The 14,812-nt window shown below is 39.6% G+C and overlaps 1 protein-coding gene across 1 annotated transcript in view; it reads right to left on the bottom strand.

Moving 5' to 3' along the window:
• Positions 1 to 8,142: 8,142 nt before the first annotated feature.
• angpt1 (angiopoietin 1) overlaps positions 8,143 to 14,812 on the bottom strand; it is a 53,273-nt gene continuing 46,603 nt past the window's right edge. The window contains exons 8-9 of the mRNA XM_044052011.1: positions 13,967 to 14,097; positions 8,143 to 9,192 (exon numbers count right to left, since the gene is read on the bottom strand). Of these exons, the coding sequence (XP_043907946.1) occupies positions 9,029 to 9,192; positions 13,967 to 14,097 (295 nt within the window). The 3' untranslated portion in view covers positions 8,143 to 9,028. The remainder of the gene's footprint in view (positions 9,193 to 13,966; positions 14,098 to 14,812) is intronic.

Raw genomic sequence — 14,812 nt, forward strand, 5'->3', positions numbered from 1 at the left:
CTTTGCACCTTTAAATTTGGCCAGTGATCACAAAAACACACGAGTCTTGCATGAGCCACAGCTGAGATAGAAGGGGAGGAGCAAGGAGACACTTAATCCAAGGTGACAAAAGAAACCATGAACTTCTGACCAGGAGAGAATCTGAAACCTGGAGTCGTCGAGGGACATCTCCTCTTACCTGTGAATTGGTAAGTGTTGCAGTGCATGTGGTCGTGAGATCACGCTTTCTGCCTTTAGATCTACGAACTTCACGCTTTGCAGAATTCAGCTTGGACAGAAGTGCTTTTCTGTGTTTTATACGAATGTTCAGAATGTCATTTTATGTGTGTAGATTTTTGATATCCATGTTTGCATGGGTCAGAGGTGGTGGGTGGGTGTGGGCTATAAATAGAACTTGGCTCAAAACACTTGCACACAGACGTGAGGTGGCAGCTGTCGGGAGCCCGTCATGAGGAGTGAAAGTGACTCAACTAGTCAACTAGTGGTTAAAATCCTTTCTGCAGCATCACATGTCAAATTCCCATCTGAGAGGAAGGTTAGTGCTCCCCCACATGGACAAACTGGCTTATTACAGTCTTAGGTTTAGCGAATATTGACATTATTGATAACCCCAGCCAACAATGTAGATATATTAAAATATTAAATGGATCATATGCTTCAGAATTTCCTCGTTTCCTTGATTCCTTGATAGCCCTAACCCTAACCCATTACATTATTTACTGCTTGCTGACATCGAGTGTACTGATTCAAGTCATGGTGAGTTTTGTTCCTTATAAAATGAACTTTTTATTTGCAAATGGAGGATTGAATAAATGTTATCCCCCTCTGCACAGTCCCTCCTCATTACGTAACATCAGATGCTTTTTGTTTTCTCACAGTCGTCCAGCTCCAGCACTGCAGCTTTTTAACATTTACACAGTCACGTTACAAGCTCAGTGAATCGCACAGAACTAAATAAAAACTAATATAAACTCATAAAATACAAGCACAAAAGACACCGGGGAATGGAGGCTTTGGAGGAAGTCAACACAAAGAAGATAAAAAAACAAAGTGACGTCAAGGGCGTAGAGTCCATCTGTCCCATCAAAGACAACAATCAAACACTGTTTTTTTTTTTCTCTTAAGCACCATCGAGAGTATTCCCTGAATTTGCTTTCCTCATACATAAGCAAACATCACCTCTGTGGTGACTTGTAGTTTTATGTGACAGCATATCTCTCTGGGACCCACAACACAGCAGCTGAGGCTCAAAATCTGTCCAAACACAAACATCATTCATGCATATTTTGCATTATAAAGTCACAGATGTGTCGTTTCTGAAAATGAGAATAAATAAATGTCATTTTGTCATTCAAATTAAAACATTTAAAAATAAAAAAAGCCATTAAAAGCATGAAGGCCCTGTGTAGTTACAATAAATCAGTCTACCAGAAGAGGTCGCTATGAGTCCATGATTAGAAACATACAGTAAAAGCAGGTTGGACGTGTTTAGTTCTCAGTAGATTGTCACTCAGATTAAGGTGATCAGAAAATGCTTTTTGCATGGCGGTGTCTTATTCAGACTATTGTCATTATTGGATTATTATAAATATTGTTTCTGGTCAAAAGGAAAAGATTATGCTTCATTTCATTTTTCTTTATAAAGAAATGTCCTGGTGAGGTCCCATGTTGCGTCAATGCTCCATCTGTTGTGTGTTCAGAGATGGTCCTTGGTTCAATGGTCATTTAATACCATGAGAAATGACTGGATATTTTCAACTCGCTCTCATCGGTTATTACACACATCGCTGTTCAGTTGTAAATATCAAGCTTGTTTTTGTAACAAATAAATCCGTATGAGGTTTCAATAACTGTTTTCAGATTATCTACCTAAGAGAAAACCGGATGGTTAAGTTCAATAATGTGTGCTGCTTCTGAACGGTTCATATCTTTGAAACATGACTTAAGTTGATATAGTCAGACATGTGATCGTCTTTTTATCTTTCTGGGAATTTCTTTGCCTGTATGAGGATGTTTGAAGCTGTTACAATGGTAAGTACATTGACATCAACAAGCACAGCAGCTGTTTTCACAGGTGTTTGAGTCTCTTGAGATGGTGTTGAGTGAGCGGCAGGTAAATACAATCTCTCTGATTTGTGTCCCTTTTGAAAACCATTAGGGCTTGTTCATACATCCCTGTGTTGAACATCACATAGATGAGTATTATGTTTTAGTTTGACAGTTGTTTTTGTGTGATTTTATTCATTTCATTCATGTTTTTATCAGAATCATCAGTTTTGACAAATTTGTTTTAATCTACAGAATTGACAAAAAAGGAAGACCTTTTTTTCCAGTGTTGGTCTGAATCCACAGTTAGTAAAGTGTTTTCTGCTGTTGCTGTTTGTTTTAACAGATCTGTGTACAGGCAGTGATTCTCACAATAATATGTAACCTATACATGGTTTTACATTGACAATGACCTGTGTTTAAGTGTTTTTTTTGTGATACAATGGTTCTCATTTAGTAGAAGCTATGAAGATTGAAACGTCATCACTTTAGTAAAAATTGAGCAAGAGTGTTTTTGTCTCGTTTTTTTCTTTTCCCAAAAAACGTCTGTAATTCTCATACATATCATCTGAAATTACTTCACTGCCCTTCAGTTTAGATAAATCTGCACACGGGTTGTCCTTTTTTTTTGCTGATAATGACCTCGATACTGAAGCCAAAGCCTGTAGATCAGTTCTGGCCCAGGAAAACTAAACCACTGTGTAATCTACTAATACTTCCTTTTGAAGAATCTGTAATTGCTTGGCTTTGCCACTTGGTCGAGATAAATAAAGATGGAAAGGGGAGTAAATTAAAGCTATAGCCCAACACAAGGGTCAGTGAAGGCCAGGAAGCTGAGAAGGAAACCTGGTCCCTCTGCAGTGGGAATGACAGGATGATAGAGAGAACCACTGGAGCCAGACAAGTCATCTAAGGCTGGAGGAGGATTTCAGGTCCCTGCTTTGGATTTATGTGAAAGGTTTTCAGTGTTTTACATGAAGAAGAAGATGGAAGCAGAAGAGGCAAGAATATGACAGAAGATAACACGGGAACTCTTCCAAGTGGCAACTGTTTACAGTTGCGTAGGCTTGAAGCAGCACTGTTCAGTGTTGGAGATGTTTCTCGTCTGTCACTGATAACTGCTAATGGCTTTTGTGCGCCATTCAGAGGCTACACAGCCATGCTAGCTAAATGCTAACATGAACATGCTAAAACCATGTTAACATATTCCGAATTTATTTGCATGTTTGCAAATTTGGAAATTACGGCTTTTGCGGGACACGTTACACAACTTCAACAGCAGTTACTGAGTATACACTAAAGTCACTGGTTTTAATAGATATTTTTATGATCACACATTTAACGACTATGTATGAAGAGGGATCACAGACTACATTATCCGTTTTTTAACTTTTATCAAAACTTCCTTCTCCACAGTACGTTCTGTAGAACATCTCTGCGTCTACGGCTGAAAGCTTCCTGGTAGTTACAGTTGAGCTAGCTTACTGAAAATGTTGTAATGAACAGTGTGAAAATACGCACGCTTAAGTTATACACTGTGTGCCTCGGCTTGGTGTAAACGTACAAACACCTAACACACCATAATAAGTTCTCTATACCTCTCCCAGTGACTTGGCCGGCGGCTAACGTGACTCATCGTTGTGTACAGTTAGCTTAGCTTTAGCATTAGCGTCAGCTTCAGAGTTACAGGGATAAATTACAACAAAACTTAGTATCAGATACAGGAATATTTACAACTTCCTCTCCACCTCTATTACTCTGTGATGTTACTCTTTTATATATCTATTTTAACAGTTTCCCTTCCGCTTACCTGAAAATACACATCGCAATACGCACGGTGACGCTGCTGTCCAGCCGGAAGCAGATTACACACATCGGCTGTTTTAACCCTTGACAGAGTTGCTCATTTGAGGGGATACTCCCTCTTGTGGCGTAAAGGCGCCACAACACCCATGCATCGCCTGATTGCAGAAACTGGAGCGCAGTGATTCTTTTAGTTAAAATAACAGAAAATATTAATAACATGAAATATGAAATAACAAAAATATTAATAACATGAACTATGAAATAAAAAATATTAATAACATGAAATATGAAATAAAAAATATTAATAACATGAAATATGAAACAACAAAAATATTAATAACATGAACTATGAAATAACAAAATATTAATAACATGAAATATGAAATAACAAAATATTAATAACATGAAATATGAAATAACACAAATATTAATAACATGAAATATGAAAGAACACAAATATTAATAACACAAACTATGACATAACAAAATATTAATAACATGAAATAACACAAATATTAATACCATGAAATATGAAATAACATAAATATATGGGTGTCCCTTTTTTATAACCATCTGAACTTACTGTCCTCACAGAAACCAAGTAACTGTGCACATGGTCAATTGCCATTAGAGTAAATAGCTACATGTTGCTAAGCTCAAAGGATATCACCAACTTTTAATTATTTGACTGGAAGATTTCATTTTATGTTTGTGCCCAAGGTCGTGTGAAATGACTACACACGACGACAAAAAGAGCAAGTCAAGATGAGTTTAATGAATAAATAATGGTGATGATGGCTCGGTCTTTTCATCAAGCGCATTGGTTATTTGTTTTGAGACATGGTCTTGCTACCAGAGATCTCATAAATGATGTTGCTTTTGGCCTGCATCGCATCACTCAGCAATCACACTTCATTAGTTCTGACCACAGAAGCCCCCCGGAGCAAATATTGGCTGCACACTTCTCACTTGTAACATCGTCTTTTTTAATGCCAAGGACGTTGAGCTTTGAAATGAAAAGCCCAGAGGAGAGCTGTGAACTTCATTCTCCCACTGTTTGTCAGTCCAACATTTCATACTTCAAAACTGTCTTTCACTTATTAGTATGCCGTAAAGTGATTTATAGTCCCAGAAATCCAAGTCAGACTCAAGAAATTGAAATGATATGTTGAAGTAATCCATGTACCCAAAATCCATCACTTTATCATCAATTTGAATGGGGTCTCGAGCCGTTCTTAGGTTCACACCCTCTGTGTACAACTCATGTCATTCCAACTCCCTCAGACCATCCATCATATCCAGCTCTTTCTGACTTTTTGCAGACGAGGGAGTCCCTCACCTCAACTTGAGTTTACATTCTTATTCTACTCCATTTATTTTGCTGGAACACAGGATGTTATACTCAACATTGACATTGTGCAAACTGAAATTGCTTTATAATTGCAAATTAAATCATCTTTGGGTATTTCCTTCCATAGTTGGATATCAAATTACCAGACTGACCAAAACATCTGTGGAGTTGATAATCAATGGCAGCCATTACAAAAGCCAAGATAATAGATAAAAGTTGGCCATCGATAATCTTGAGAAATCAAATATCAGATCTGTCCATTTCCAAAGTACATTAACTTAACATGGATATTGCCTCAGTTCATCTGCTCCAAATAGTCTTTCTCTTAGTTTAAAGTATAACTAAAACATTTGATTCGAGTTTATCGACACTTCTCTAGTTCCTTTCCCCAATGAGGAGACGCTGTCCAGTTACAAATTCCTTATATCTTTGACTTGGAAACACAATAAAAGGGCTGAACTTGAACGTAAACGTGATGAAGGTGGGACCATTCTTGCTGCAGTCCATCATCGGACCTCTGTGGTACGACAACGCATGTGGAGGCAGAGTAAACAGAGCTTTGGAAAGGTGGAGACGTTTTGGACCCAAACAAATCAAAGTCTCAGTCTAGTGACCAGCGGGGTGGCCGATAAGAAAGCCACCAAGTTGTCCAATGCAAATGCTTTGAGGGCGAAGTTCCACCTGAAAAAGACCTCAGGAGAGCTGGACAAAGAACCTGCACATATCTTTGTTGTGTGTGAAACATTCCACGTCGCAAAACACCAGAAACTCTGAAATTCATTACATCGTTTGTCATTCTTTCACACTTCTTTTCATGCGATGAACGCCGTTTGCAGCCGTCTTAGTTCACCTGTTGAACGTCGCTCTTGCTTTCATCTGTCTTTGCATAAAACTAACCACAGTCTGCACGGTAATGCAACACAAACATCCTACATTGTGTTGCTTTAATCGACTTCTACTCAAAAATGCCGACGTTAAATTCATCTGTCATTCACATCATCATCCTACTCACCTGAAGTGCACTTCAAGTAACGACGGTCTGTGCATGAGGAATTCAAATGAAAGCACATTCTTGGGGAAATGCATGATTAAATCTGATGTAAGGGAATGAGCAAGGGCTGAAGGCAGATGTTCTATTTTTACTTTCACTTCCTCTCTCTTTGTCTCCTCAACGATTTTGTTTATTTCCATGCGAGCAGGTGGTCTCTTAGGGGGATTCAAAGGCCCTGACTGTTCATACTTCATGCACTGTATTCTGTTATATCTGATCTGGTCGGGGTCCAAACGCCGTCCGACTGCATGCAGCTCTGGGCCCCCGCCTCCCGGTGGGAGTCTCGTCGGCTCAGCAGCCCTCAGCTCTTCCTCACTTGACAGGAAAGGGATCATTTTAAGTATGAGATAAAAGAGAGTTGGTGATGTGGCTGCATAATGTGTGTATTGTCAAGATGTGATGTGGAATGACAAGTTGATTTCCACCGGAGACAAAATCCCCCTTTACAAGTGGTCCTCAGTACCTCCTGTTCCGACACCAACAAAGGACACATCTTAGGACCCACATAGGTGTTTGCCAGCTTGTGCAGAGCCACTTCACACTCCGCTGCCTCCGACTCTCTATAGGACACATTCCAGCGAGGGTGTCGGGTCAGTGCAGGCGCTGAAGGACACACAGCGGTTTGCAAGCTGCAGTCATTTGTTTAACCTCTGATTAGGCCCCGGAATGTCAACTATGAGGAGACACTGCAGGTCCTGACAGCATCGTTTGACGCTTTGGCAATTTGTCAAATTCCCACAAGCGGGCAAGCAAAGCGAGTCACCGCATGAGACAATATCCACTCGAGCGACGTTGCAGGAGGACGCGGTCTAATCTTTGCACCATCTGGTTTGGTCCTGAAAGAAGCGGAAGAGAACACGTCCCTCTGTCTGTGTGATTTATCTCGAGTCGTTCTGTGCAAAATAAGCTCGCTTTGCATGACACACAGTACAGTGCAGCAGCATCTCAGCATGAAGATTTAGACAGAAACCGGTTTCAAAGCCACAGTTTGTCTCCTTCAAGAAAGACGTAACCACGTCCATCTCCTGGAGCCCCATGTCTATCGTCGCATCGATTTAGATGGAAAAAGTGCAGTCCAAGCACAGATTGAAAACATTAGTGCATCACATGCTCTTTTATTTTAATCTAGCAACACAACACTGACCACATGTTACAAAAAAAAAGATGTTTAAATAAATCTGCAAATCTAGAATTGAATGAGGTAAAAGCAGAGTTATCAAAGGCACATTTCTCCAGGGTTATTATCTTAACTCCCATGTTTTATGCTCAACTTCAAATGACCATTGTACTTCTGGCAGAGTAAAAACAGGAGAAAAAAAAAAAAAGAGTAGCTTTCCTCAGGAAAGCTGATTTACATACACACATGTTAAATTATAGTATGCTAATAAACATGTCAATTGCAGTTATACAAGTTCCAGATACATTTTATCTCCTCGCCACATGTACCTCTGGTAAACACTCCGCAGTAGAGTCTGTTGTTATAAGCTGGAAGTTATGAAATACAGTATGTGTTCACACGGATCACTTGGTGGAATCATTAATTTCGTGGTTCATATCCAAATCCAGCCCTTTTTATTTATTTTTTTTTCTTAGCTGCGCTGATGAGAAACAGAAACTGGCATGAATTTAATACTGTGTAATAAAATAATCATGTCGATGACAAATATTTTGGCTGCAACTTGTCCTGATGAGCTGCTTCTTGCGTCATCGCCATAAGTTAGAAGAAGCAGAAACTGAAACGGAACAGAGAGACTGTTAAAATTAATATTTGTGTGTGGGACACCAGCTTAATATAAGCATTTCTGTGGTTATATAAGGCTCATGATCGTCATCATTACACTCAGGAATATATGTCATATCTGTTACTCGTACATGCAAATGTAAAAAGTTCCACCCCCCCCCCATAGCACACAGATGTAATTGTGACATATCGCTAATAAAATGAATGTCCTTGTTTTTCCTATTCAGCAGAGGTAAAGCGATCGCACGACTCGATTCTTGGCAGGTGCGAGACGTTTCTCGGCCAATCGTGGAGCTACATTGATCCGGGCCCAGAATTTAATCCAATAATAACCTCACATTTTGAACTCTAAAAATAATCACACCCACACGTCAAGACGGCAAATGTGGAACTGCCGCCGGCGCTGCAAGTAACGACAACCAACACGTCGTCACGTGGATTACAAGGTCACCTTAACAAAGTCAGCAACTCTGTACATTACAAAAGACAATTTTATCTCACGTTGGGTAGTGTATACATCACAATAGTACTAAAATATAACACAGTCACATAATTCTGTGCGCAATACTTTACAAAAACAAGCCCCGTTTCTCATTTGTGTCCTTAATAACGCTCTGTGCTGCAGTTTAAGAGCCACTGCCGCTCTGTGACAGCTGCTTCACATCCACAGGAGAGTCAAGTCCTTTTGTATTAGGGGCCCCCAGGAATAAATGCAGGGTCTGCAGCTTGACGTCACCCTTCAAGCTGACCTCACGCCGTGCTCGTAATGTGCGCAGATTCCAGGTGAGGGAAAACCCAACAGAAATCAAAAGTGTCTCTCGCAGCCGTCTTCCTCCTCATGACAGTTCAAAGAGGGGAAAGGTTATGAAGCAACAGTAAGCACAGCAGTAGCAGCTGCTCGGGGACGAAGGACCACGTGGAGTAAATGATTTATTGGACGACTCCCATGGCCAGCAAAATGAGATGAGACGAGAGGATAAAATGGGAAGTGTCCCTTCATAGGATTCTACACGGAAGGTAGAAGTTCAGAGGACTATGAGAAGTCCAGTGGGCGGATCATCATGGCCGTGGCTCGTAGCGAGTAGCTGGGGCCCTTGAAGTAGTGCCACTTGATACCATTCAACTTCCCTATGTGCTGCCCTTGGGTGAAGTACATGCCGTTAAGGTTGGACGGACCGCAGGCGTCGAACCACCAACCTGAGGACAGAAGTGCAGTATTAGTTTGAGTAAAGGGAGAAGTGAGCAGAATGTCACACCTTTGAGATATTTTATTTATACTGTTTATATTTATATTCACATTTATATTTTGTAAATAATGACACTCTCATTTCTAATAATGACCAGAACAAAAACTATGCCTGGAAATAAATCCGGTTCCGATTCAGAAGAAAAAACCTGCAGTAGCTCTTTTGATTTATATTGTTATTGAACTTGTTTTAAGTCTTTCTCACTTCAGCAAGATGTTGTGAATTATAATCACATTTAGAGACGATGACTAAAAACCAACGTGGCGCTAACCCAGAATTTCAAAATGATCTTGGAAATTCTGAGTTCCAACAACAAATGGAAGGCAACATGTCGACCAAACTGCTCAACAAGCAGGTATCTTTACCTTTGTGCAGCCATCTTTGCTTTTTACGGGCATTATACTGCTGTTGCCTCCATCTGTCTTTACATAAATGAATCACAGATGACTTCCTGTGTGCAGTGCAGTGATGCAACTTTAACTCTAATCACTGAGAAACATGGAGAGTGGATTTGTGTGAATGTATTTCACAGTGGTTTGAATGGAATCAGATGGTTTATATATATATATATATATGTATATATGTGTATATATGTATGTGTATATATACATATATACACATATATATGTATGTATGTATATATATACACATATGTGTATATGTATGTGTATATATACACATATATACACATATATATGTGTATATATGTATATATACACATACATACATACATATATACACACATATATATGTGTATATATGTATATATACACATACATACATACATATATACACATATATATGTGTATATATACATATATACACACATACATATACACATATATGTGTATATGTATGTGTGTATATATGTATATATATACATATATGTGTATATATACATATATATGTATGTATGTATATATATATACACATATGTGTATATGTATGTGTATATATACACATATATACATATATATATGTGTATATATATACATATATACACACATACATATACACATATATGTGTATATATATATATATACACATACATACATATATACATACATACATATATATGCCCTACAGTTTTAAGGTTGATCGTTTCCACTGGTCTCTCGTACCGCTCCATGGTTCAGCTCAGACACATCTCAGTGTTATCTATTCATTGTGTTTCTGTCACTGGGTTCACTGGCATGTCAGTACCTGTTGCTGGACTTCTCCTGTATCTCTTTCTATTTAAAGCCGAGTGCATGTGCATTAGGTCCAGTGGGACATGGGGGGAATTATTCTCTTTTCAAGGTGACACTTTACATGATTCCACTGAACTACGTCTGCTGTTTTGGGAAAAGGGTCAAGATCAAACCAGATAGTAGAGTCAATATAAAGTCACAAGTTCCTTGTGTTTGACACGGAAACAGCGGTTTGGGTGACCTGAAATGGTATTTTTTGACCCTATGTTTGTAGTTGTTGTCATTCTCCTCCTCTTGTGTTTGGACACTGACAGTGTTGCCAACTACTTTCAGTGAAAAGTAACTAAAGTCAGCCTGAAAATATGCTAAATATTGCTAGAACACATCCTGTCCTCAGCGACAGGGGGTGAAGAAAACAGAAAGTGAAGACTAACAGTGAAACTGAATCAGAAAATAAGGGGAGGGACAAACAAAACCTATTTTCGCAGACACATGCATGACTATCAACAAAGGTTCATAGTGATTATTTGCATTGTCTTCTTCTCTGTTTTTGGTGTAGTCTTATAGCGCCACCTAGGGACCTGTACTAGAGCATTTAGAATTATTTTGGTGGGTTTTGTGTGGAGATATTTCCTGAAAACGATTGTTTAGGTTTTGTTCCTTTTCTGTGTGGATAGATCCTTAGTCACCAAACAAGAGTCTAACTCAAGTCCTTAATACCTGAGTCCAAATCAACATTTAGACTGAGATGAATTCCAAGAGGGAGCTGATATAAACACTACTGTCATAACTGTTATAATTGTACATTCTTGGAGTTTAATGCACAATTAGTTTTTAACACATTTAGTCATTGGTGCTCAAGTCCAATTTGAATTCAAGCTTGAAACGTGCACAAGTGTAACAGTACATGTTTAAAATGTAGAAGCAATCTAGAAATAGAAGTGGAGAGACAGCAATTCTGTTTAATATGACACAAACATTTCCTGGCTATAAAATCTATTCTTTCCGAGTGATCTCTCATCAGGTTTTTTTTTAAATCTGTAAACACACTCCCACTGATGCAGTCCGATATAGAAGCGAGCCGAGGAATGGCATGTGTCAGTCACAAATGACTGAGCTTCTCCTCTGACAGACCTGAATACCACTGTGGACCACACCATGATATGTCATGCTTCCCAGCCAGAGCTGCTGGTAATTAGGGGCAATGTTCTGCCCTCGTTACTGGCAGGAATCACACAGCTATAATTCACATTGATTGCAACTTCATTGTAGAACACCGACAGTACACAGCGAAGAGTGGAAAGTGGTGGACGCCCACGTACACACAACACTGGCACCAGTAGGAATCAAAAACACAGATGGGATTGCTTATATACAGGTTGACACACAAGGCAATTATGTAGGAGTAGTTAAAGATACTGTACAAACTAGTTCTTAATTAAGATGCGTTTGAAACCATAAACCTGTGACCACATTACATCACATGCTTTAGTATCTTTCCATAACCTTTTCTCGTTTTAGTGTTTAGTTTGACTCTGGTGGTGGTGGAGACCAAAACAGAGCAAAGGCAATTGCTCATGAGTATTCAACAGTAGTTCAGTTTGCATATTAGCATGGGAGCATAGTTTAAACCGATCATTCAGGCCATAGATTTGTCACCAGATTTTTGCAGTTAATCCCCATGTCCTGGATAAGGTACTGTACTTTAAATTAATGTATTAGATTATAGTGAATTATATTAAATAAAAAGGTGTTTGCTCTAAGTTTAGAGAAGATATGCCTCATATTTGTAATTACCTTTCCTTCCTGTATAAACGCAGATATGGCGGCAAAGACTTTACATAATGCACAAAACTCTCTAATAATGATTTATATTATCAATATAAACTTGGGTCCCCATTTAAAGTGATTGCCAAAATCCGAGTGGGAGATATTTTTGGGGTCCTCAAACAAATTTGCTGAATTTTACCAAACATTTAGTTAAGTTTATTTATGTATATATGATTTTAATGACATGCATAAGATGACATTTTAATCAGTTTACCCAACATCTCTTGGAAATGATTTGTTTGATATCATGTGTTCCAGATATTGCTGTAAATTAATGCACGTCATGATTTATATTGTGATTTGGGTCACGATAGTTTGCCAAAGTTCCAATAAAATAAAATTCAGGTGAAACCGTGTCTATGGCTACATAGTTCTCTAACAGGGGTGAGGTGAGAGACAGTCATACACATGGTACCTTTAAGTGTGTGTTGTGTTTCATTTCATTGCACGAGCGCAACAAAATATAGTGAACATGTTCTTCTTGTTGATAAACCACAGACCACTGAAATGCCGTCACACACATAAACATTCAGTGTGCACGGCAGCAGTCCTGCAGAATGTAGGTTGAGTATCCTCCCTGTTTCCAGGACAGAGGTTTTTACTGTCTTGTAAAAAAACATAAACCCATACCTCTTACTGTCAGTGCCTTATCCCTACTGTAAGTTCTGGTGCTGGGGAAATGTCCACAGAACGTCCTCCTCCATATTCTTTAACATGCCATGCTGTGTTTGTCTTCATAAATGTAGCGCAGAGATATTCCAGACACTTACGTCATTTCAAGTCAGCTCTGCTGTTAATAATGCAGGAAGTACATCAGATGATGCTCTGTGTATACAACAGCTTGCACAGTGCTGGGTTCAGACCAGCATTGACTCAGGCACACGGAGGGTGTTGATCAGATGCTGCCTTTAACTAACTCCATTCACAATGACCTAAGAGATAGAGCTGATCTTACATCTGTGTTCAGAAATGCTTGATTAGTACCAGGTCAACACTTGACAGCAAGGGTCGCGGGGTTCCAGTTACACAGCAGGAGAAGCGGTCACTTTAAATCTCTCTGACACTTGGTGCCGTGCCCAAGGATTTTCTTGTTTCCCAGTACCACAGTGGACGGTGCAGATAGATGTAGAAGTGCCCACGTAGGCAACCGCATGTGAGATTTGGGTATGTGGCTACGTGCAGACTGTAATGATGAAACTGTATTTACTGCAAATTTATTTCAAAAAGGAAACAACAACCACAAAAACAGATTTTGGCTTTACTAGTGTGAGGACAAGAAATGATAACAGAATAAGCCACACCCTCCTTCCTATATATTGTTCAAGTTATTTCATTTCAAAAGTCCAGTTTTTTTATGTATTGTATTGCATATGTGTTGTTCTGCGTAGCTCACAAACTAGTATCTGTGCTTCCGTTTCTGTGATGAGAAGTAGCACATACAGAGAGGTGTGGCTTCTCATTTTGGCCACAAGGTGGAGTATCTGCTAAAGGAGTAAACAAGGCAAACGCGTGTATGAGAACAGTTTCCTCCCGGGTTCCATAGCGATAGCGGCGCGCCAGAAGAATTTATATTATCTTTTAGCCCTGTATTTGAATTAATGCATCTAGGTGCCACGACTTGATGTCTGATTCAAGAGAATCCAGGTTTCGGGGTAAGATCTGGACCCAGCAATCTATCACTGTTATACACTTTGCTGCACTCACCTCCAGTGAGCATGAGCGCACACTTGCACAGGCAGTTGTCGTTGTCCATGTCCTTGGTGCTGAAGTCTGCTCCGTGGATCACCAGACTGCTCTGTCTCCCTGCAGTCCCACTGTGGCTTTTCAGGAACAGCCTGAAAGACATCAGCAAGGGAGACGACGAGGGAGTCAGTACATCAGAGGAGGAGAGAGGGGGGGAGGAAAGGTGGGGGAGAAGTACAGCGGTGTAAGCAATAAAGACAGAGAGAGGGCATAACATGGTGCAATGTCATGTCCCCTGAGAGATATTTACTTTTTGTTGTGATTGAGTCCATGCAGAACACCTGGAACAACATGAACCGCGTAGACAGAGAGAATCGAATGAAGAACGAACGAAAGCACGCAGATGGAAAGTAAGAGAGGAAAGAGCATGTCGTGTAAGGAATGTCTGGGACTCACATTTCCATCTGCAGGGCCACAGAATGTTAATTTATACAATGACAACAGACTAAATCATTAAATAGCCACATATAACCACAGTAACAGAGCAATAAGCAACCTGCTAAACCCATCATCCATACATGGCTGCAAAGGTCGAGCATGTTCAAAGTGGTTCTCTGCTTTCCAAGTATGCAATATTTCTCTTGGTTTTCTCCTCATGCACAGAAGCGAATCTTCTTCATTCTTCCATTCATGTTTTTATTACATTGAATGGTTTTATGTTTAAAAAGCATGTTACGGTGCAGACTCTGCAGTATGTGGGTTTCCTTAGGTCCTGCTCAGCCAAAACGGAAGATGTTATCGGCGAGGAGACGGGAAAGTAAAACAGCACGAGGCTTCAGGATCGAAACAAAAACGGTCAAATACTCT

The sequence above is a fragment of the Solea senegalensis genome, linkage group LG20, assembly GCF_019176455.1.
Source record: "Solea senegalensis isolate Sse05_10M linkage group LG20, IFAPA_SoseM_1, whole genome shotgun sequence".
Taxonomy (NCBI): domain Eukaryota; kingdom Metazoa; phylum Chordata; class Actinopteri; order Pleuronectiformes; family Soleidae; genus Solea; species Solea senegalensis.